Raw genomic sequence first — 24,108 nt, 5'->3', positions numbered from 1 at the left:
AGGTATGCAATTTGTGAAATTCAAGGGCAATACCTCATTAGCAAAGTCCCGTTAATGTTGGGTTTTTTCTCAAATCGTCTGCAACGTTTCGCAGGTTTGGCGAGGGGCGCCATCTGTGTATCGAGCGCTTCAGCCCAGCTCCTTTCCACAGCGGCAGTAATCGTCGCCAATACGCTACTGCGCAGCGCGCCATCGATTTCCGATGCGACCTTGCCAGTGCCGCTGCCTCCTCTCGCTGCGCCGCCGCCGTCGACGCGTGCAGGCGAGCCTCCGTCCGCCGTCGGCGCGGGGGCTCGCCTGCGCCTGCCGCGCCCCCGTCCCCACCCCCTCGCTGCTCCCGGGGCCTGCGCCGCGTGACGTCATAGCCCGGCTGCCGTTGAAGGTCGTCGAGTCGGCGCGCGTGCGGAGGCTCAGGCCGGTTCGCGGTTGGCGGAGCTTGGGCGCGGGCTGAGGTCGCTGGGGGATCGGCACGTTCCGTACCAGCGCGGCAGAGCGGCTCAGGCGCACACGCAGCGGTCCGACGGTGTTACGTGGACGGCCTGATTCGATACAGGTATGTTAGTCCGTCAGAACGAGGGTGGCTGGTGAGACTCGGTTTGAGATGTTTTCGTGAAATTGGAGAGGGCACTTGGCTGAATTGATCCGTGTTATGTGTTTGCGTCAACTCTGCCCCGCTGACGTCAGTTGCCTGATAATTTCTGCTCCGGTTCTAATTCCTCCTTCCCGGACCCAATTCCATAATCAGGTAAAATTTGGGACACTTAAGCTAATTTGCGGTACTTGCAGCAATTGCGGTATAGGAAGCAATTGGAAGTAGATCTTTCAGTGCTGTTTCATATTGATTTCCTCCACAATTATACTCACACAACTAACTTCTATTTTTTATAACAGACACTCCTATATATCTAATAATGTGTTACGAGACACCGGGCGGTATTCGAGGACGCTATTTTGTGCTATGGCGAACGTATGTAGTTGAAACTCGTCAGTGCAAGGATCAACGTGGATTCATGGTGCTTGGATGAGAGTTAAGTTGCAAATACTATGCCGATTGATTAAAAATAAAACGCTCAAAAGTTATCCATTTTCATCGCCTCAGAGAGAGCGAAGGCCCTTGCGACCGCGGGTGAGTTAGAGGGCATTTTAGTCTGTTACACACTGATGGTTCCAAAACGTCGTAGTTATTACCGGATGATTCTGACAGATGATAGCTTGCCACCTGAAGAACGATAATGGGTATGCCTGACTATTTTAACCGTTCTTGAACATCGGGATATTGCATTCCTTGGTTTTTCAATCACTTGCATTTCATTTGGATCTGGGCGTCGGTCGGGCTAGGTCAGGTCAGGTCAGGTCAGGTCAGTGTCAGGGTCAGGCCAGACCCCGCTAAGGCGTCACCCCGCAGGTCAACTGTAAATCTGTCCTTCCGCGACGACGACCAGCTTCTCGTAGCCCGCCTCATCTGAGGTGCAAGTGGACTATGCTCCTGATCCCACCCCCCTCTCGCGGCCGGCTCCCCCGGCTGGTCAATCACTGCTGCGCCGAGGCTTAAAAGAGCATGCCCTAATGTCTGACACGGCTGCGGTCCGCTGTCAGCTGTTCTTTGGGGCGTGGTTCAGAGTTCAGCAATCGCCTCGAGATCAAAAGCTGCACCGCCTCACGCGTCACGGGGCGGCGCGCGCTAAGTAAACCGGCTACACAGAAGCGGACTACGGCCTTGCACTCTGTCACTCTGCCACTCTGCCACTCTGCCACTCTGTCTGTCACCCACTTCTCTGAGGTTTGGAAATGTCTGCTGCGTGAAGGACAACAGCCATCCGCCATATCGCCATAGCAGTTCACGAAAACCCTTATATCGTGTTAAAGTACATCTTAATACGGTGAACTGCATCACCCCCCGGTCGATGCTCTCCCCGCCCCTCCCCCTCGCCATCCCCGCCGCTGCGCGCTGTTACTAGGCAGAGAGGGACCTGACCGCGGCTTCACCGCTCACGCTCGTGTGGGTGCACTGCAAGAGCAACCCTGCAAGATAACAGGTCTGGTCTCCCTGCACTTGTCACCAGGAATGTCTTCCTGCTCCATCTTCTGCAAGACAATCAAGGACGACATGTTAGAAAGCAGGGTCTTGCTTTTTATCCGCTGCTCGATGTGCTGTGTTGTTGCGGTGTGGTTGTGCAGTAGACTGTTTAGTTGCCTTTTGGACACTCTGGGAGCGGTCTGGCTGCAAAAGTCGAGGGCAGAGCTGATTCTGTTGTGGTGAGGGCCATCGGGTTTTTTTCAGAACATTGCCGCTGAAGTGCTGCAGTTGACGCTGTTTAGAATGTGGTTCACTGGAAAACTTCCCATATTAGAATGTGACCAGACAAAATGCGTAGACATAGGCTGCGTGTCTGAAGAATTATCAGCATAGCCGTGGTTACGTCGACACTGTGGAATGCGCTTCGTGGAATTTCTGGGGCTACGCACGTCGCCAAAAATACGCTGCCCATCTGCCAGCATAGTTTTTGCTTTGTGTTTTGCTCTCCGGTAAAAAAGGCAACTCGAGAGCCTGTGCTGTGCCCAGTACTCCCCAGTTACCCGTGCGGTAACCGCGTGGTGACGTCAAACAAACTGGCTGGCAGCCGACCGACGTGGACAATGATAGCGCAAAACATTTCACTACTCCTTCCAGATGCGCACCAGAGTAAAACACATCTATCGGTCGATGTAAGCGTGGCCACTCGCGATTTTGGTGGCTTCATGCACAACCGACATCCTGTTATTCATGAGCCCCTGGCGTTCCCACGGGTGATCCGGCGTGACCGGGCTCACTCACCTCCCTGACGTTCCTGCCGAGCTCTCGGGCCCGACCTTGGTCTCACCACCGTCGCCAGTCTCCTCGCGACATCACCGGGTCAAGGTCAGAACGGCGTTCAGGCGAGGTCATCTCACATGGCATCCTGAAACGGCGGCACTTGTTGCTTTTCGTCGTGAACGTCGTTCTTGTGAGCGTCTCACCATAGCGTGTACATTACATGAGCTTCAGTCAGCTCGGTGCACACATAGTTGAATTTTGGTTGAACAAGGTGTGTGCGATGTTGACTTTTGAATTCTGAAGTACGTGGCCTGGTTAACCCATTTGCCGGCCTTGGGCGATACGGTACCACAGGGTCTTCGTTATTTCCTGTCTTTTCTGTTGCAGAATCGTTATCCTATGCGATCGCATCAGTAACTGATGAATTCGGTTTCAACTTTATGTCGTAGTCTGGGAACCCTAGTGTGTCGTAAAGCGCCAATAACAACAATCCATGAGTGAACAAAAGCGTTATGCAAATACACAATTAGCCAGTATAGACATAATATTAGTGCACACAATATAGCTTCGTAGTGAGTGCAATCAACTTAAAAGATATTATGCGAAGGCTTCCTCATTCTCTTCTGAAGAATTCCCGGGTGTTTTCATGGAGCAAGCTGTGTACCATTACTGAATCCTCGAACCCTCCTCAGTCCCCACTGCGACATCCCTTTGGTGCAGCCCGTGGGAAGGGCACCACCCCAACCTCGAGCTCGGCCAAACACGCTCGGATTACGATCTCTGAAAGAGAACCCTCCCTTTCTCCCTTTCTCCCGGCGGCGCCTTCCGGGATCGCCGTTCTGAACAACACAAACAGCTGGCGTTGCCCCGGGCCCTTGGCGCTCACACGCGATTGGTGGGCCCGCCGGGCGGCATCGGACGCCACCAATCCGACGGCTGGAGACCGCGGCTGGAGAGCGGGCCCTGCGCGGGCGGCACGGAATCACCGCCACCCCGGCCCGGCGCCTGCACTCGTGCTCGGGAGACACAGCTGTGACGACACGTGCGTCTAATTTACCGCGAGGCGGGTGGGTGTCCGGTCCGTAGCGGTCGGCGGACCTTGCGACGGTGGTATCTAGCGCTGCCACTAAGCCATCGTGACGATTTTGAGCTCTCACGGCGCGGTGAGATTACTGCGCCGCAGTCGAAGGGGACCTCCTCGCTGCGTTGTTATCACCCGAACCCCTTCGTTGTGATCCACCGAACCGGTCTCTCGCGACCCGGGTCACCTTGACTCGTATTCATTATGCATATCCATGTCCACACTATCTTTTATTCATAGGCGACGGCGCGCCATCGCCTTCGTGACCAGCACACATTCCCAGCAAGCACCCCTTTTTCTCGTGGTTGACCTATCAGCATACTCTTGTTAAGGTTTGTTTGAGGCAGCACCCCAAACGGTGAGATCTAGCGTGCTGGCATCCGACCCTCTTGTCCTCTTTTCTTGCTTCATCCTTAATCCTCACGACATTCCTCTTATCCGAGGCAGGCAGTATGCGCCAGCCACTACGGGGCTGATAGGCCTTCTGGGAAGTGGGGAATCCCGACTGGGCACCCAGCGCAGACCCGAGGGGTTCCTGCGCGGGTTTAAGCGCGGTGGTCGCTGCCCCCCTAAGCGCATATAGTCCTGCCCTGCCGCTATCCATTCCCCCTCAACCCACAGCCGTGAACTCATCATTTTGGGTGGAAAGAGCTCTAATCCAAACATCCAAACCCAGCGTGCTGAAGTTCGCTGACTGATGACCGTGCAATTCCAGGGGTGTTGGCGGATCGCGCGCCTGCTTCAAGATGAAGCCGCTGACGTTCTGCCGCCTGCTGAGCACCTCGGCCTCGCGGCGGGCCGTGCTCCGCTCTCACTCAGCCGACATCGAGACGGCCAGCAAGCCGCTGTTCGAGATGGTCTGGGAGCGCCGGCTGCGTTGGGGAAACCACCCGGCTTACGTGAGTAATCCGGCGTTCCTGAGTGATTCCGCTGCGCTCGGGAACTACCCGGCTTAGGCAAGTGTCCTGGTGACGCGGTTACTAACCGGCTTACGTGAGTGTCCCGGCTGCGCTGGGGACACCCCCAGCTTACATGAGTACTCCGGCGACCCCCTGAGAAAACCTCCCGGCTTACACGTGTGCCACGGCGACGCTGATGCCTCCCGGCTTACTCGAGTATTCCCGCTGCGCTTGGGAACCTCCCGGTTTTTTGTGAGTACCCCAGCGACCGTACGGAAACCTCCCGGCTTACATGAGTGGTAAGACGACGCAGTCACGCAGCGTGATCGGTACAGTCTTGTTGAATGTGTCTTCATATGGCGCGTAGCGCCGTGTTATTGTTTTAATTAATCGGACAAGCTAATTGCTGGTGGCGTGGTCGATACAGTCTTGTTGAAAGTGTCCGCATTTGGCGCGTAGCGCCGTGTTATCGTTTTAAGTAATCGCACAAGCTAATTGCTGGTGTGGAGCTGCGGTCAAAGTCCTCGCCGATCTGGGCGCAAAATTACGCCAGAAGTCGGCGCGCTCTAAAACCCCAATCATCATCATCATCGCCGATCGCAGCCTGGTGTGTGGACATTGATCCACCCACCCAGCCACCCAGCTGCTTGAAATGATTAGAGCTATTAGACAATTTCGCATGAGTCTGCGAATAAACCGCGCCGAGTATTTTCAACGCGCCATTTAAAGCCACGGGGGGAGGGGTGAGGGGTGGATCAAGGGATGCGAAACGCTGTCGCTGCCTTGATTTTAGCACACGGCATCCTTACGCTCTCAGATATAGGTCATTTTGCTATGCTTAATGCGGCTTGATCAACTTAATAACCACTATGAAGCTAAAAACGATCCTCTTTTTGCAACAGCACTTGGCTATTTCACAAAGTTGGATTAAAATGAGATTTGTAAAGGGGTGTGGCACACGTCCGTTGGGCATCGACGTGGAGCATGTGCGTTGAAGGCTGTCGCTGACTGTGGGGAGTATTTTGCAGCCACCTAAACCAAAACACGTGCTTTTTAGGTTGGTTATGCTGAGATGAGCGATAGCTCCGCTCATAACTGTTTTCTTGTTTTTTCTGTCGTTTTTCAAGTCCCGTACGGAATGTTGCATGTATCCGCAGGATCTCCCGACGGAAGCTGCCACACAAGATTTATTGCTACCTGAATGGAGGCGAGTTCTGGCGGTTTTAATTTTCTGCCGGACGGTGGGACCGAAATATCCCCCCGCGCACACACACGCGCGCGCTTCCACATAGTTTCCCTCGCCTGTGAGCTGTACAGTGGTAGCGCTCTCACCCCTCTGAAGTCCGTGATTGACACTGGAAACGCTCGCCGACTTCTCTGTCGAGCGCGGCCCGCTGTTGGACTCTGAGGTGATGCCTCGAGCGCGCGCATTGTTGCCAGCCAGCCGATCGCAGTGACCCTGATTGCGGTCCACAGTTCATTCTGGAGTGTGCTCTGGCATATTAATGTCTTCGGTGCTTTACTGCGGTTCGCAGAGTGTAATTTTCCGCTGATGTGTTATGCAGGATTAACGGTTGATTTTAATCAAACCAGCGAAGGTTTGACCGGAGCTGCTGGCCATCTGCAGTAATTTAATCAGTCGAGTGTGATGCACTGAGCACCGTGGAGTGCGGATGTCAGCCGCAAATAAACAGTAACGGATATGGCCCCCCCGGGGTCGGGAATTTAGCAGCACTGATTACACGTGTCAGAGGCAGTTTATCATGGAACTGCTGATGCCGGTTCTCATGATAACCGTTTCTCTCGTCGCGTGTTGTAACGCACGATTGAGGAACGCTGCACCAGCGAGTTTTATGTCGGAAGTCAAGTCACAGTAGCTATTGTCGTTGCTAGACCGAGCGGTCCTTTTACAGGGACACAAAACTCTACCTTTCGCCTTACAGCTTGATACTTAATGCAAACAAGAAAGGTACTGAGCTTGCGTTTTTCGGTGTTGTGAGATAAGGCAGACAACACACAACCATTGCTTACCTGACAGCATCGCTTAACCAGTATCATCTGGTGCAGTTATGGTCGGTTATTGTCAGCATAACAACCTCAGACGTATTAATAACGCTCGTTGCTTCTCTCTTACACTTACATGGCGCCTGTTTTGCGGTTGGTTTTAAGGGTGTCCGGTGGCCTGCTGCTCTCTGCCTCCCCTGTTTTCTTGCTGCGTCCTTCCCCTGATCTCTGAGTTGCAAGAGGCGTGCGCCTGGCCCTCGCGGAGATGGAGGCCCCTGCTCGCGCTGGTGACCCTTGCCCGCGATGGCCGCTCCTGCCCACGCGAGTGGCCCGTGTGCCGGCGTACCGTGCTGGCACACGTGTGGTATTCGGAGGCGATGGACTTTGGTCGAGCTACGCCAGACAGCCGCCTCCGAAATATGGAACAAGTGGGACGACTGTGAGGCCCCGGAGGGTGGTGACGCGACCTTTGCACTCTGCCGGGAGACCGGAGAGTTGTCATTCGATCGGACTGATATCGCCCCTAACATTTGCGTCAGCGCGGTTGCTAATGATGCGAAAGAGGAGACTTGCGAAGATGTGGCGAGGATTTTTGCTGTGATCATGGGAGTTTTTCAACGTAGTGAGATATAGATATTATTCAAGGTGAAACATTCAATCGTAAAACACGCACGGTGTTTCCAATCTGTACGAAACTTTGCAACAAGCTTAAAGACGTATCAGCAAGGTTGGCGGAATGGAAAAAAACGTCTGTTGGCCGTATCGGTATCGATTGAAAAGTTTGCCTTGAATGTCAATCATTTCACTTGGTGTGTTCGACTGAGACAGCTCCCAGAATTGATTATAACTATGTTTAACGTCCAGCAGCTTTGCCTCACGAGATGATTCATGATACATGCCACATTTAAGGGAGTGGTCCACACTCAACAGAGTTTTGAACTGAAATAGCCATCTTAAAGACCTTCCGGTGCTGTTCACAATTCTGCCCTTCTTAAGACCTAAATCCCCTTAGTTTCTGAGCCACATGCCCGAAAAAGGGGAAAGATATATCGGGGGAGTCTTTTGAAGTCACCTTGGCATTGATGTTACCATAACTTCATTCAAATCCTGTCATTCCATAAGCCATGCGGCGATCAAGGCCAAAAACATAGTTGTCGAGGCTTTCATATCTGGCGTTCGTGAGTGCGATTTCAAGATATAACGGCCGTCCAATGGCCCTCAATGAATGGTGTGCAAGGTGCGATGACGTAATGGAACCACGACGCATTGGGGAGCATACTTACTGAGCATTGTGCTGTACAGAGCAGTCTTTTCCACTTAAAAAGTATACCAATGGGTAAGTGAGCTTGTTTCATCATATCGATGCTCACTTCCATACTTTCAAGTGTGAAACATTCCCTTTAACCAGTGTACCGGTCCGCATGTCGGTGTGTTTAACTTACGCACGTATAGGTGTGTTGTGGTCTAAGCCACCCGTACTGTTTATGTTTTTTTCGCAGTTCTTTCTTTGTCTGCTATCATCGTATTCTGTCCCCAGACCAGAGCTGGTTTCTGCTTATCAGCGCGCCCTAGACGCGAAACAGGACGCGTCCAAACCCGTCCTTCCACTCTGTCCCCAGATATGTGGCATCACCGACAAGACACTGACCTACAACGAAACGTACCGCAACGTGCTGCGCTTCTCCGACGCGCTGCACCAGAGGGGCTACCGTCACGGCGACGTGGTGGCCGCCTGTCTGCCCAACTGTATAGAGATGCCGACTGTCGTGCACGCCTGCTCCGCGCAGGGTATCGCCACCACCACCCTGAACCCGCTGTCCACCGAAGGTGAGGTCCAGATGCTGTTCGCATCACGCTGCTGTGGGCGGACACTGTACTGGATGTGAGGCTGAGATGGCGGGGCCGCCGGTGTACTATAAACACGAGCTAGGCTGGCTGCGGGGGTGCGATGGCGTCTCGGTTGTGTGCCTGGGTCCTCACTCCGCGTCCCGACGGCGACGCTGGGATCCGGCGGCGACGTTGGGAGCCGACGGCGACGCTGGGATCCGACGGCGACGCTGGGATCCGACGGCGACGCTGGGATCAGACGGCGACGCTGGGATCAGACGGCGACGCTGTGATCCTACGGCGACGCTGGGATCGGACGGCGACGTTGGGATCAGACGGCGACGCTGGGATCAGACGGCGACCCTGGGATGGTTTCTAGACGTATTTTTTTCATTTTGTCGTGAGCGTAGACCGCATCCTACGCTTTTGTTAAAAAACAGAATTTCAAAAGAGACATAGTTGTCAGGTGTCGATTGCGAAGCAGCGTGGAGAACAGTCCTTCAACATCTGACGTCCAGCCGGCGTGAGGTCCGATTTCTATCGCCATTCTGGTGTATATCACGTCAATATCAGAAGCCTGTCACTGGTGTCAGCACATGACCGATATCGCCAAGCGTCTGTAGCTCCTCTTACAAAGCCACGTGGCCGGGAACATCCGTGTATTGACGCCGTGTTCATTTTGTGTACGGCAGACTAAACAGAAGAATTTCAGGCCTTTTGCGATCCATGAACACAAAGGTATGCTGTATATCTTGAGAAGGGGACCACAAATTGGTGATCGTACCGCCACATGACTTTCTGATTTACAATGATCAATTCTATCTTAAGTTAAGTATGACTTTTACCTGAAGTCAAGTCAAGTCAATTTATTAAGGAACCACTCCAACTGTTGGCTTAGTATTCGATCCCGGCTTTATCACATGGCTCGAAAGTGAAATACATCCTACGCAAGAAAACGAACCAGGAATGACCGCAAAAAGTAAACGAACAAAAAATAAAATCACGAAAATCAAAACACACCGCGCGGTACAGCACTACGTCATACACTGACCCAGAGCTAGAGACTGCTTTGATCAAGTTATTTTCATGTTCTCATACGTCGGCAAACCGCACCGCACCGACCGGCCGCCGAGCTTGCTGCGATGCTGTCCTCCGAGGGTCCCTTTCGCGGCCAGTCTGCTCCGCCCGGCGACGGGCCGTGGCGGCGTAGATCGGACCGCGTCCTCCACCTCGGCAGCCGCCGGCGGAACCGGTTCACCACCGGACGATTCCGTGCATAAACAGGTGGGCAGGGCGCGTCGCCCAGCGACCGTGGAGCTGGCGCCCCAGCCAGCCAGGTCGGCTGCTATGCCCGGGGGCGTTGCGGTCGGCGTCAGAAGCCTTAGAAGGTGTGCGATAAGCACCCGGGCCGGTGTGCGCGCTGGCGGACGGGTGCACGTCGGACGCCGCCCACCAATAAGCGAACGGAAGGTGACAGGCGTCCTCTAACGGGAAGCGGCTGTGTTATTGGCGTGACCTTGAGCAGCCCGAAAAAGCGTGTCTCGCGGCTCCGCTCGCCTACTGGCGCTGCCAAGCGCGCCGTCGGCCATTCGCACATTTCAGGAAACGTTAGCCAAACGGTGTGCGGCGAGCGATCGGGACACGATGTCGCGTGACGTTGAAGCGCTCGATCAACGTCAGACCCCGACACGTGCCCTCAGCGCATCTCCGGCGCCCATACCCGCCCCCCCCCCCCCCCCCGCTCCCCCACATACATCCACTGAGTTTGACAGCGCGGCGCCTGACAGCGGCGCTGAGGCCGCGCCACGCGACACCTCCGGCGCCAGGGGCGTAGGAACGCCACAAAAAATGTGCGGACGGCAGCCCCCCCGAAGGTTGTGTCCGTGCGCCACGACGTGGCCTACGCTACACGTATGCGAGGAAGTGGGCAGACCAGCCGTTTTCTCTCCGGTCCCACGTCAGTGCCCGTCGCCAGTTTTATTTAGGAGACGGCAAAAAAGGCGGTCGGCCGCGGTAGCAGTAGGTGCTATTTGGGTCACACCTCGACCGCTTGAGCCGACTGGGCGCCCGCTGGCGCACGGCCAGCTCGCCTGCTCGCGGGTGGCCATGACCGTTCGCCGCGTGGCCGGCGGGGGGGGGGGGGGCATCCAGTGGACGTCATGAACCTCGGTGTCGTCCGCTTGTGTCATCCGGTACAAGGAACACCGCTCGGCTAAGAGCCTCGCCGAGAGCGCTCACGCCTTTACGATGGAGCGTGTTTGGCGGTTGAGGACCGCCACCTGACCGGGCGCCGATGGTTCGGTGTGCGCAGCTGGCCGGGTGGCGGGCGTCACCCAGCCACGTGGCGCGGCTCTTTCTCGGCCACCGATGGTGAGCGACTCACACTATCGCTGGCTCCCACGGATGTGACCTAGTTCAGTGGCAGGCGGGGCTCGCATGGGCGGCAGCCGAGCGGGGTCAAAGGTCGCGAGGAGCCACTCAGGGAAACAGGCGTTGACGAATCGGTATCAGGAGTGGGAGCGTGGCGAGATGGTCGCCACGGACAAGTTGGGAATTGTGAAAAGTGATTTTGATGGCAACTTTTTCAGGGTGTGAAAAAGGATTGTTGTAACTCGTAGCAAGCTTCTCCACGCATCATCCTTCTGCCGTTTTCTTCTAATCATGCCGCGTTCTCTCTAACTCTGCTGGTTTGACAAAAAGATGCGAGGTTTTCTCCCTTGGTGTTATATAATATTCGCCCTTGCCCAGATAGGAGACGGGGGGGGGGGGGGGGGGGTGCTCTGCGGCTTCTCTTGAGTGCGTTCTGAGGATATATCTCCGGCATGTCGGGTCACCGCGTCATTATTTTCCGTTGTCCCTGGGGCATTCATTGCGCGTGTTTGGCGGCAACAACTTGTCTCCAGCCTCTAGTACTCCTGGTTTCCGAGTGTCGACGATTTTTAGGAGTGCTGTACGGCGATCCCCTGCCGGCGCGGGCGGCAAACCGCGAATCTGCCGACCGCGCGCGGGGCCGGGACGACGCTTCTTGTAACTGAGGCGTAAGGTTTGTGTACCATAAGTAGGTGCTAAAAACTTGCAGAACTACATTGGCATATGCTCGGAATTAAACACGAAACAGTCTGTGTGGGTCTTATGTTGCTAGGTCGTACGGTTCCGCAAATATTCGCATGTAATGCTGGAATAGTCCGATTTGCACACAAAAATAATGCTAGAGATGCTAGATCAGGCATCTGGTCCGAATCAGGTGAGGTCTAGTGAGTCATTTATTGCATTGAAAACTTAGGATGCATTACCAATCGCGATATCTCTTTGAAAAAGCTATGACGTTTTTTTCTGCGAGGCTCTGGCTTTCTTAATTTGGAAACGACAGAGGGTCACATCCACCTCACTTTCGCGTTATGTGTGTGTTATGTGTGTATATGTGCGGTGAAAACGGCGAATCATGGCGGAGGTTAAGTGAAAGAACGCCGAAAGCAGAGATGTGACAGCCGTACCAGGGGTAGCTTTCCACTCGGAAGGGGTAGCTTCAGCCCAGCCCCCCTCCCGCTCATTGGATCCAAGACCCCCAACTTTGAGAGGAAAGTGGACCAAAGCGCGGAGAAACCCAACTGTTAGCGCATTTTGGAAGGCAGGTTATGTCATTTTTATTGCCCCCCTCCCCTAACTCATCTTGCGAAACTGCGCCCTTGGGTCGGCCACACGGCCAAAAACTTGTGTCGGTTTGTTTGTAACACTTTCGCATGAAAGTGCTTAGTTTTGGCTGATTCATGCGTGACTGTTGAATAATAAACCTTGAAACATGGACCTCGGAAACTTGCATTTGCATCTTCATCAAGTTTAGAACACGTTACGTTTCTACTGGAGTGTCTAGGTCGTGCAGCTACAGAGCTACACACTGGCATGCACAAAGGACTGATCACGAAAGCAGATCTCAAGGTTCATTGCACCTTGCGAACTTTACCAGTGCATGTTTGTCGTACGACAACAGATACTGAAGGGATTGGGCGTAGGTGTGTCCGTATGGTATCTTCCAAGTGGCGCTGCCGCATATTCTGCGACAATGCTGAATGCACGGAATCAGAAATGGCAATACGCAGGCAGCGCGTGTAAAATCCACCAGCCCCATTTTCGGTTCACACATCGGTTGCAGTAGTAATGCTTATACCTGCTTGCTGTTTTGTTTCTTGTGTGGCAAATAAGCCGTTCACAATCACCTGTCCTTAACCCTCGCCCTTATGGCGGGGGGGGGGGGAAGGGAGGGAGAATGCAACCCCCAACTCGATCTATAGCCACCCCCAAAGTTTCAGCAGCCTATGGGGAATGCATTGTACGCGTTTTGACACCAAAACTTTGTGATCTTCGAGCACTGGCGGTTGTTTGGGAACACTGCGCGGCGGTGGACATCCCGCCTGGAGACAGACGGCCACCGGCGAATCCGCTGATCGCGCGCGGCAGGCCGACACTGCCACATTAACGGGGTACTACTTGATGTATATGCGCTCAGAACCCACATGAATGCAGTTCGTTGTGCTCATAAATGGACAGGGAGCACGTCTGTGTAAGTTGCATGCTGCTCTGTGGTATGGTTTCGCTCGTACTGGCACGTAAAGCTGAAATGGAAGAATTTAGAAGTAACTGATCATAATAATAAATCAGAAGAAAAATCCTTGGACTTGGAAAAATAGAGCCCGTTATTGAGCAGCATAGCGCTCATTATCAACTGCGAGATCTCGTTGGGACCAATCCACTTTTTACGTGAGGTTCTGTCTTTGTCGGCGGGAAACGACAGGGTCCTCTACCATTCCCCATCCTGTTGGCGTCATTAAAAAGTCGTAGCAGGGCGAAGGTGAGTGCAATTTTTACCACTGCGAGTGAAACGTGAACTGATTGCAATGGGCCTACGCGTTCGAGGAAGTTCGTATGACGCATTGGCAAAGCGCTCTCCCATGCCATCCACGAGTAGGCATATCACCAGATTAGCGTTGCGTCGGCGCAGATCACTGTTTGAACACGTCCTTGTTATACAAATGCATGTCATGCCCATCTCAATCCCTCAGCTGTAAGTGCGCACCTTAAGCTGATATCATCTCCGCGAGTGGTCGGACGTGATATCAGAGCCGATCCTGAAACCCGTATCATAAGCCTGCCAGATACTGCAGGAGTTGATCGCCAGGATTTGTTTCCTGCTGTACATACAAAGCCACTGGTCATGAATCGACGCCCTTGAGCTATGGCTATCTGCTATACCTCTACGCAAGTGTTTTCTTTGTTCCGCAGCAGCTTATTTGCACCTGTCGCATTGTGTCTAGGTTGCCTATGACACCATCGGTCAGCATCACACAATGCCCTCGCAAGAATATGCGATATTTCATTCAGGTTGTATAGTGCTTGGGTATGATTACGCTTTTGTGGGGATAATGTGGTATTATAATAATTTGCCTTGCATCGCCATGCATCACGCCACACCAAATGCGTCACGTCAATTGTTTGGTGTTACGTTTCAGCAAACCATTACACCGCTGCATCGTACATTGGCCACTGACGTCTGGCGATTTCACTATTTTGAAGATTGTAATATTTCTGGAGGATTTTACTGTTTCTGGAGGATTAGGATACTGGCCTGGCGTGTGGCCCCTCGCTTGAACGCGTCCAATAATTGATCCCTCGGGCGGCCTGATGCCCACGCTGATGTCCAGCTGGTACGGCCGGGTGTCGCCTGGAGCTTGCTGACTACACGAATGCGAGTCGAGGCGAATTATTTTTATTTGTCCCTATCTCACCTCGTTTCTAGGAATCCTCGACTAGGTCGGTCACGGCGAGGAGACGAGTCATCCATGTAAAAACCAAAGGATTAAAACACTGTGGGAAAACACTATGGTAAAGTCACGGAATGTGATCTGAGGATTGGGGATGCAAAAGTGGGGCTTACAGTCGACTGAGATTAAGGCACCTGGCTGCTATGATGTGGCATTCTTGTTTAGCTCTAAACCCTCAACATCCGCGTCCCTACACTTCGCAGTTGCCTGAAATAGTAGCGGTTTGACAGCTGACGGCACCAAGTTTACAGCGCAACAATATTGACGCTCTTGGCTGGTATCCAGTGCCTGTGCCCCTCCAGGTCCCGTGGCCGTGGCGCTGGCGCGCGTCTGCGTCACGCCTTATTAGCTGTCACCGTCTGACGCCCCACCCCTCTCCGCAGATGACATGACCCGCCAACTCGAGATATCAGGAGCGCGGGCCGTGGTGGCGCACCCGCTCCTACTGCCCGTGGCTCGCGCCGCCGCCGCCAGGGTGCCGGCCGTGCGCGAGGTGATTGCCACGGGCGACGACGGGCCACCAGAGGGCGTGCTCAGCTTCAACGAGCTGCTGCGCCTCGGCCGAGAGGTCACACCCACCCTCGACATCGACATGAAGAACGACCCGGTGCTGCTGCTCTTCTCCAGCGGCACCACAGGGCTGCCCAAGGGCGTGGTGCAGACCAACTACTGTCTGGGCTCCAACCTGCTGCAGGTCATCTCGGAAGATTTCCACTGGGAGGAGCCGGGTACGTGCGAGGGGGACCGGTTCCCGCCCGCGGCACTGGCATCGCGCGCACACTGAGGTCGGCATCCTTTGTGGTCATGGATCCCGCTGGCGGTGCGTAGCAAGATTTCGGATTCCGTGCGTCAACGTCAGTCACGGTGGTGACGCACGAGATCCGAGCCGTGAAGCCAAGTTTTTGACCTGGGCGAGGGGCGTCATAAGTTGCTCTTAATGTTTCCTGTGGCGTCAAACGGCGTTGCGTGGGGGTCAGAACCTGCGCTGCGCCTCTGCCGAAACTATCAACGTTTTGGGACATAACGCGTAACCGTGATGCATGGGGGAAGTGTCGTACTCCAACGGGCCCCAATTTCTGCAGGCAAGGAGCGCTTCCTAGCCGTGCTGCCGATGTTCCACACGTTCGGCATGTTCTTGTACACGTTCAAGTCGCTGCTGGTGGGAGCGCCCACCGTGCTGCTGCCCCGGTTCGCCCCGGAGCTGTTCTTGGACGCCATCCGCAAGTACAAGGTCAGCTGATGCAGGACGGCGGCCGACGGGCGAGGTAGCGGGCTATGCGGGCTCTGTCATCGTATGCGGATGCTGCCGTGCCGTAGGCTTAGGTGCACGCAATGGCCGACGGCTTCACCAATCGCCATGCATGTTATGTGTTGCATTGCATTGCAGTGCGCTGTTGTGTGCACAATGACATCATATTGTTGCATTTCGAGTTTTTTCTGTCTAAGTTACAGGCGACTTAGTGCCACTAAACTAGGCGCGTCGCCTATGCTATGCCGCTTAGCTAAGGTAGCGTTTCTGTTCCCGCCAAGCCGTGTATGTCCAGCGCAGCAGCTGGTAACCAGCGGCGCGACCATTACTCAGCTGAACAGGGGGCGAAATCGGGTCGTAGGTGCTCGTTTGGCCAAGAGAGTCCTTTTCTCCACGCTATAAGGACACTTTTCGATTTTCTTTTTACCACCTCCCACTTTTTTGTATTCGGCTTTTTGGATTCCAAGAATTGCTTCAAGTATGACCCTATTATGATGCCTGTCAGTCCGTTTTTATAGGTTTTCAAGGCATTAAAAGCGTCCTAAACGGCTGAAAAAGGCTGGGTCATCGCCCCCAGGAACCCCACCACCACTTCAGGAGTGGACGTGGCTCCAAAAGACCCCCTCCCCCTCCCCCCCGCCTATGGCTGCGACTCTGTTGCTGACCGCTCCATCCGGGCACGGCTCGCGGTCTGACATCGGGCGCCGTTCCGCCGACAGCCGACGGCCCTGCACCTGGTGCCGCCGCTCATCACGTTCCTGGCCAACAGTCCGGACGTGGACCACACCACGCTCGACTCGCTCAAGGTGCTCTTCTGCGGCGCGGCGCCGCTCGGCGAGACGCTCATCAAGCGCACCTACGACAAGACCCAGGGCAAATTCCTGTTCATTGAAGGTGAGGCGCGCACCAGACGCTGTGCGATGGGCCTGGATGCGTCAACGACTCCACGTCAGGCTGCGTGCGAATGTCTTGATCTTGATGTCTTGTGTCTTGTCTTGATGTCTTGATGTGCCTTGATCCTGCCCGTCGAAGGAAGTCCACCCTCTTGCCGGCCGACTCGCTTGGTACGATGTTGAGTAATGAAGCCAGCCCCTGGGCGTGGTGAAGTTCGAACGGTCCGTAGACGGATACCCGGCCCTGTCAGACCCCCGCACACCAGGCAGGGGTCTCCCCCGCCAGGCGGGTTTCGCGGACATTGTTTATCCTGAGTGGCCGCACTGCAGCTGGGAGAGCTGGGAGCTGACAGAAAGCTTGCATGGAGTCTGCAGCTGGGAAGAGCGCCGGCCTCCCGCGTCGCGTCGCCTATATGTTGTCTGTGTGAATCGATTGAAGCGGTCGCTTGGCGTTCAAGTACAGCTTCTACGGCGGCGTGGTACGAGACCTTGTCGCCGTTAACACTGGCCTGGTCCGGCGCCCAATGCAGAGCCGCCGACGGACCCAGATCGGTCAGGGCGTGCAGCAGCCCGTGCTGTTGGTATTCCCGCCGCCTCAATGCGTTAGAACAGTCGGGAACTGTCCGCGTTGCGCGGCGCCGTGATTAGCGGCTTGGCGTCGCTTTCCGGCAGGGTACGGCATGACGGAGACGTCACCGGTGGTCAGCATGAGCTCCCGCCAGATGGGCACCGTGCACGGATCGTGCGGCGTGCTGTTGCCCAACACTGAGCTCAAGTGCGTCTCGGTCGAAGATGGACGCGAGCTGGAGCAGGGAGAGCGCGGGGAGCTGTGCGTCCGGGGGCCACAGGTGAGAGGGAGGAGGGAGGGCCGGGGTAAGAGGCGAAGTGGAGGAACTAGAACAAGTGCCAGGATATTTTGTTCCCACGCTTGCAGGCCAAGCAATGCCGAACCTTGATGTGCAAAAAACGTTTACTGACGTCACAGTTCGTGTCCGCAGGTGATGAAGGGGTACTACAGGAACCCTGAGGCGACGGCGGCCACGATCGACGCCGACGGCTGGCTTCACACCGGTGACGTCGGCTACTATGACGAACAGGGCGCCATCTACATCGTCGACCGCGTCAAGGAGCTGATCAAATATAAGGGATTCCAGGCAAGTGGCCAGCAGGTCCTAATTACTGCCGGATCGTTATTGGTGCCTCTCCTATAGATATGCCGTGTGCTACCGTTTTCGGCGAGCGGGCGACGTTTCGTGGCCTCTGGACGTCTACGGCACTGCGACGTCTCCGCCTAACCGAACAGCGCAGCTTCTGACCGTCTGACTGTCGGATCTCCTCGGGTCTCCCGTGTGTTGACGCCATGTCACGGTCCGGGGCGCGTGCCGCAGGTGGCGCCGGCCGTCCTGGAGGACCTGCTCCGCCAGCACGACTGCGTGGCCGACGCGGCTGTGGTCGGCGTGCCAGACGAGGAGGCGGGCGAGCTGCCGCGCGCCTACATCGTGCTCCGCCGGTCGGGCGTGGCCGAAGACGAGCTGGCCGCATTCGTAAACGGCCAGGTCAGCCCGCACTACCAGCTGCGTGGCGGCGTCCGCGTGGTGGACTCCATTCCGAAGAACGCCGCCGGCAAGACGCTGCGTCGCCAGCTGCGAGACATGGCCGAGCGGGAGATGGCCGAAGCGGAGCCTGCCGACGCGGCCGCTAGAGGGGAGGCCGGGCGCGAGTAGGCGGCCGGAGTGGAGGAGGCGGCGCAGGTAACGCTGGATGCCGGACGCAGCGCAACGGCGACACAGGGGACGCGAAAGGGGTGTTGAAGGTGTCCTGAGAAGTCCGGAAGCGCACGCTGACGTTTCTGGGCTACTTCCAGCTCACATGGGCTGTGCAATGGACAGTGTGCTGCGACTGCACAAGTCTGCTCGCGTAGATTGCCTGTGGTCTGCCCGCTTACGGAGCAGTCGACTGTCGCAGCACCACTAGCCCAACCCTCCGCAGGATCTGAATCGGGCTAGAGGTTCTTGAAGCGACCATCCCGTGTTGGCGATGGGTTGACTGTGTCAGGGCTCAGCTCCTGTGGAGGCATCTGCCGGTGACCGGCATCAGGAGGGGCGGCGGCGTGCCGCACCTTGCCACGCCTCTGAAGCATCTCCTGCCGTCGTTTCTGCCATGGCAGGGTAGGTAGCCGTTAGCCGTGGTAAGTCGACCTGCCTTCTTGTGGGGTTGACGGATTCACGCGCGGCGTACCAAGTTTGGCGATGTATAGGTCTGACTGAGGCGGTTGTTTAAAAACTTTGCTGACGAAACTATGAGAATATGTCATATGACATATGAGCTGAAAGGTTCTTATGCTCGGTTAACGACCTTCAGTACACAAGAGGTACTGGTTAAATGAGGTAGTGCTGCATAACGCGCCAACGTCCATACACTGCAGCGTTCACACGCCATGTACATATACTAAGTCAAAACTACTCGGTAACACCACGTTAGCATAAAGCACTGCAACGTTGTTTACTCATTACCTCCTGGTATATCGAAGTCATTAACTCAACATAAGAACTTAGATTTAACAATGCTGTGGAGGAGCTGAAGGTCATTCGGTATTAAATCAATATTGTTTTCTGACTAGACTTCACTTTCCGTCATAGTTTGATTGTGAGCGTGTTTACTGGTGTTTTGTGTGACTAAGTGCAAGCTTGACCTACGCGGCGCCCATGATCAGTACCACAAGTTATACGTTTGGCGTCCGGTACCATTCATTCTAACACGGCACCATGGCACCATTTGGTACCACCACTGCGTCTTTCGACGCAGTCGAAAGCAATGCATCATATATTTTCTGAACCGCCAGAAATCGCCGAACGTATCCATCGACTAGAAAATTTAACTAATGTCCTCTTCAAGGAAGCCATTTTAATCGGACAGATCGCGTGAATCTAAAATGTAAAAGTGCCAGAGGAGCACTTCAGTAAGGTGCAATGCTATCGTAACGATTGATGTACATGACGTAGGTAAGGAATCATTGTCAAAAGAATGGCATCTGTGTACATGCTAGATTCGTCGCTGGAGAAGTATCCAGGCAATGCAAGTTCCAATGCAAGTGTCTATCGGTGGCAAAGGTGGCGGCATAATGTACGTTACACGTGTTACGTACAATAGTATGTATGAGCGCTTGGTTAAAAAATAATTTACTGTTATACTAGTGCTATTCTGTTAATGTGTACCCAGCACTGGCAATGTTTTAGTGTCTTGTTTTGAAGCAGGGTTTTATGGCGGTAGGTTGAACATTCGTATGCAACCGACACACCAATCTGCAGTCTTAGTCGGAAGTTTTACGTTTCCCAGCTGCTTAGTGAGCATATCGGTTCTGAAAATCACCTCTGAATGTTCATAACCTTTCCCGGCATACAGGCATGGTACAAACTATGGGTGGCCTGATTGCGGCTGTTTGTTGGGGCGCAACTGTCAGATCCATCCGCAGTTGACGTGCATAACGAAATACACATCAAAAGCTTATTGATGAACTCGTCGCACTACGTTCAGCATGCTGATGAGAACGAATGTGTTGCACGCAAGGGCAGAAATACCGCAGTTTCGTCCGGCAAACCTGCCTGCTATGTTGTGTTCGGGATCAGCGTTCAGTTCAAACCAGCTATGGTTCACGATCCTGTCAGTTGTTGAGCTCGTTGAGCAAAGCATTGTTTCTTGCCACGTGCTGATTGGATGTCTGTTCAAATATAAAAAACGAACGCATGGAGACTGCGCAGCAAACGTTCTTTTTGTTCTGAACTCGCCGCTCTAAATGTGACGTAGATTGATGGGAGGCTGCTGTGGGTGTATCAGGATAAAGTTTTTGTACAAATAAACAAGTTGTTTAAAGCAACGTCTGTATCGATATCGAACAGCCAGTATGCACAGAAATGAAAGCAGATGCGGAAATATTCGTACCATTCCGAGCACACGCTGATTAACAGCGCCTAATCGTGTCAAGATTAGACCATGTCAAGTTTGTTTTTGCATTAACATGATAGCAAAAAGACGGTTTCATGACATATCATGAGCCATTAGGGAGGAAACTACGGGTATCCCACGGTAGAAGACAGCCAGTTCAGGGATCAGCTCCGCATCTTGAAGAGGGACACCCCGGAACAGGCCGCCTGGGGTTCAGCTGTGGCGGATGAGCCGTCACTCTCAGTGAGCGCTGTGGAGCTGCCTCACACTCTAACGCTGCCCCTCACCGTCACCACATAGAGACTGTGGGAGAGCACAACCTCCCAGACACGCTGTACCCCTGGGGTGCCGGGGCATGGTGCAGTGGAATGCAAGCTGCGGCGTTCGCGCCTGTGCAGGAATTTCAGCCATCCCGAAGCATTGCCTCGCGGACCCTGTTTTGACGACCGCCCCCGGTTCTCTGGCTGACCGATCTTTCCCCCTGACTAAGGTACAGAAGGTGGTTCAAGAGCGGCCGCTGGCTCAACTGGACAAACTCCCGGCTCGTCATCTGAGCCCATCCCCCCCCCCCCCCCCGCCTACGAGCTTCCGAAGGTTTACAAACTGAACCTGTTCACGGGGATCACGCGGGTGGCCTCCACAGTGGTGTCGCCGTTTTCATGGACCCGGGTGAACCTCGCTCTCGAGTCTTCCGAGCAAGGTGCCTGCGGGGAGTCCCGGGGAGGCGGACCCCGCAGCTTCCGACACGGACCAGGAACAGGTGCAAGTCTTTCGCACGGGGGTGGTGTCCGCCGCGGCGTGCCTTCTGAGGTTCGGGTACTCAGTAGGGAGCCAAGTGACGGACCAAATAATCCGTCGTGTCAACGCCAATTACACCGCCATTGACCTGAAAGTCCCAGATTGGAGCGAGTATCGGGGGAGATCGGAGGAGCTAGCGGAAGCGATGGCGGACATTCAGGGGAAGTGGTGGCGCTGAACGGACGAGTGGTGGCCATCGACCGGGAAGGGGTCAACCCAGAGCGGTTGAAGGAGTCCGAGCTTGCCGACGCCATAGCGGACCCCAGACTACAGAAGTTGCCGGCCGTCTTCCGCGTGCTCAAAGTCCAGATGCTTCCGGTCTTTCACGGATCCAGAGAACCTCCATCCGATGAGCCTAGCAAGTGGTTGGGCCCCCTCAGGCGAACAGCCTGAACCGGCCAGGCATCCAGGCATAGGTCGAGCACTTGAAGGATATCTCGAATTAGAAGGGCGCCCCATCTGAGCCTGGTGGTCAAAACCCCCGAAAGCCATCAGCAGGTCAATTCCCTCTTCTGGCCCACCTCGAAGCTTAATATCATGGACGCCGTCTCGCGTATGAGGACGAAAAGAAGGCCCTCCCAAGGGTCCAACCCAAAAGGAGGACCGTCCTCGCAGGAACGCGAGACTGTGGTCCTCAGGAGGAACTTTGATGAGTGTCTCTGGAGCCGAGAGCAGATCGGCCGGGACCATGCCGAGAAGAAGGCTCGGTACCTCCTCCTGGCAGCTATGGAGCTCCGGAAACGGTGGAGCAGAGCCTGGGAGGACGCACCCGAGCAGCTGGACCTAATCCAAAACCGGGGACAGCGGGCAGCCAAGCGGAACGAACCGGTCAACCTCCGGCAGGCCTTCAACCAGGTGGCGTCTGAGAGTAGTGGTACGGCAGAGATCTCCTCAGCCAGACCGGGCTGAGGGGCATCGCTGAGCTGCGGCAGTTGTGAGAAAGCTGTATCGCCCGCATCAGCCGCCTGCAGCGAAAGGGAGCGTGGTCCAAGTACTAGTGAAGGCTTAAGAAAAAAATCGGTAATTGGATTTGCACGACTAATTTGACCTGGCACGACACACACTGTCCTTTACGCAGGCCCAGCAACTGGTAGAGAAAACGGCGTGACATCATGGCAGAGACACAAACTATCGGCAAAATAAGCTCAACCTTGACATTTACTCTCTAAAAACACCCGCACAAGTGACTGTAGCACTCAATCTTTTAACCTATCTCCACCAGTGTGGATACCGACAATGCGCCTTCGTAATAAGCACACAAGCACATAGCGCACACACTCGCGCCGCCCCAAGCTTCATCTCCTGAAACTATGTCCAGCACTCCCACTGATGAGAGAGACAATGTCTTCAATATCCGTGTGGTCGGCTCGCGCCCGGTTTTCGCAACTCGGCTAAATCAGCCGCCGCCACCGCCAGCGAACCTCAGCTGCATTTTGGCTCGCCAGCAAACAGCCCGGCACTGGACGCGGTGCTCGATAATGGGTCCCTGGGCCGGCCGCTAATGCCGATGGGGCGCGCGTAACTGGTTTATTTGCGCAGGCAGTGAAAGCGCACAGTGCCTCTCCCGGGAACGCCGGGGTTTTGCCATTGAAGCTCAGACAGACCGATCAAAAGAGCTTCCTCCTCGCACTGTTGCATGCACTTTTCGTGCAGGCACGCGCGACGCCATCTGTGTGCTAGAACGTTCATAGTGCTAGAACGTTCATGACATCCGTGCATCCGGGCTATTGGTGATTCCCAGGTGATCTGACATCGTCCGACAGTCCAGTCGGTATCCGAGTCTGATGCCATCACAGCTTCTCTTTCCCATTAGCATCTTCATCGACGCTGTCCGCGAGGTTTTTCCCAGGACGTCACAGTCGTTATATGCTTATATGTAACCCAATAAGGTGGTTATGAAGAACGCGATATAAAATAAATGCACGGGACAAGCTATTAGCGTGGATATTGGAACCTGCACCTGGATTGCGCCAAGCATCAGGAAGCAAGTCATGATTACATTTAAGTCTAAAACAGGTGATCATTGCTGCAAAGTACACCTCACTTCAAAAATGGCCTCGATCATCAGTGTGCACAGAACACATGTTTAAGTAGTCCGGGGCTGGGTTCGAATAGCCGTTTTACTCTGCTACCAGCGGCTGGCGACGAGCTGGACCAATCGCAAACGCCGATTTTGGAGGCGATGTTTTGGGGCTGGGTGTACACATAATACGCACTTCTGTTGACATGTTCGCCTCTGGATGTTGCAGAAACAAAACGACTTGAACGAAGAGCTGTTTACTATTCCACATTGAGACTCAGCGCGCCCTGTGCTTTAAAAAAAATATTGTTGTGCGGCAAAAGCACAGAGAGGATATCGAGGTCAACTTTACTCAGCTTTGTAACTTTGGAAAACAAGGATTTTATGCCAGTTTGTCACGGTGAGCTACAAACGTGCAGGGCCATGTGCAGTACCTTCCCATCCATCGTTAAACTGCGGCTAGACAGCTTCGAAAGCAACTTGTGTTCGACCGCGCAAGCTACTCCCAGGAATAACCGTGACGTCACTCATGTTGACTGCGTCACACCTTGCGTTCAGAACGGCAAAGAGCGCACTTCCCGGACAGGGCTTCGGCCAATTAGCTGCATGCTTACTGGGAAAACAAGCTTGGAGAATTATTTAAAAACAATGACTGAAGAAACTGTTTGGCCGCAGGTGGGCGCTATCGAGACATCTTGATTCAACATGAAATGTTTTGGATTAACGATGGGCCAATCGATATGGAAGAATATTTTTGATTATCTTGACAATCCTCAATGGAACAT

At 54.5% G+C, this 24,108-nt stretch overlaps 1 protein-coding gene across 1 annotated transcript; it reads left to right on the top strand.

The window, feature by feature from the left end:
- The first annotated feature begins 384 nt into the window (after nucleotides 1–384).
- Nucleotides 385–20,437, top strand: LOC119103126 (4-coumarate--CoA ligase). The gene is made up of 9 exons (XM_037226579.1): nucleotides 385–553; nucleotides 4,591–4,774; nucleotides 8,398–8,605; nucleotides 14,805–15,149; nucleotides 15,504–15,652; nucleotides 16,390–16,564; nucleotides 17,236–17,411; nucleotides 17,562–17,717; nucleotides 17,952–20,437. Exons 2-9 carry the CDS (start codon nucleotides 4,622–4,624, stop codon nucleotides 18,285–18,287), a joined length of 1,698 nt encoding a protein of 565 aa, XP_037082474.1. The 5' UTR covers nucleotides 385–553; nucleotides 4,591–4,621; the 3' UTR covers nucleotides 18,288–20,437.
- Nucleotides 20,438–24,108: the final 3,671 nt, after the last annotated feature.

Source organism: Pollicipes pollicipes, unplaced genomic scaffold (assembly GCF_011947565.3).
Source record: "Pollicipes pollicipes isolate AB1234 unplaced genomic scaffold, Ppol_2.1 Scaffold_2555;HRSCAF=2994_pilon_pilon_pilon, whole genome shotgun sequence".
Lineage (NCBI taxonomy): Eukaryota > Metazoa > Arthropoda > Thecostraca > Pollicipedomorpha > Pollicipedidae > Pollicipes > Pollicipes pollicipes.
The sequence above is the reverse complement of the archived record's forward strand: the minus strand, read 5'-3'. Positions and strand labels throughout refer to the sequence as shown.

Coding starts and splice junctions, on each gene's coding strand:
- LOC119103126 (XM_037226579.1), top strand. CDS start 4,622: ATGAAGCCGCTGACGTTCTGCCGCCTGCTGAGCACCTCGGCCTCGCGG. Junction 15,653..16,389: donor ACGCCATCCGCAAGTACAAG/GTCAGCTGATGC, acceptor TTCCGCCGACAG/CCGACGGCCCTGCACCTGGT. Junction 16,565..17,235: donor CAAATTCCTGTTCATTGAAG/GTGAGGCGCGCA, acceptor GCTTTCCGGCAG/GGTACGGCATGACGGAGACG.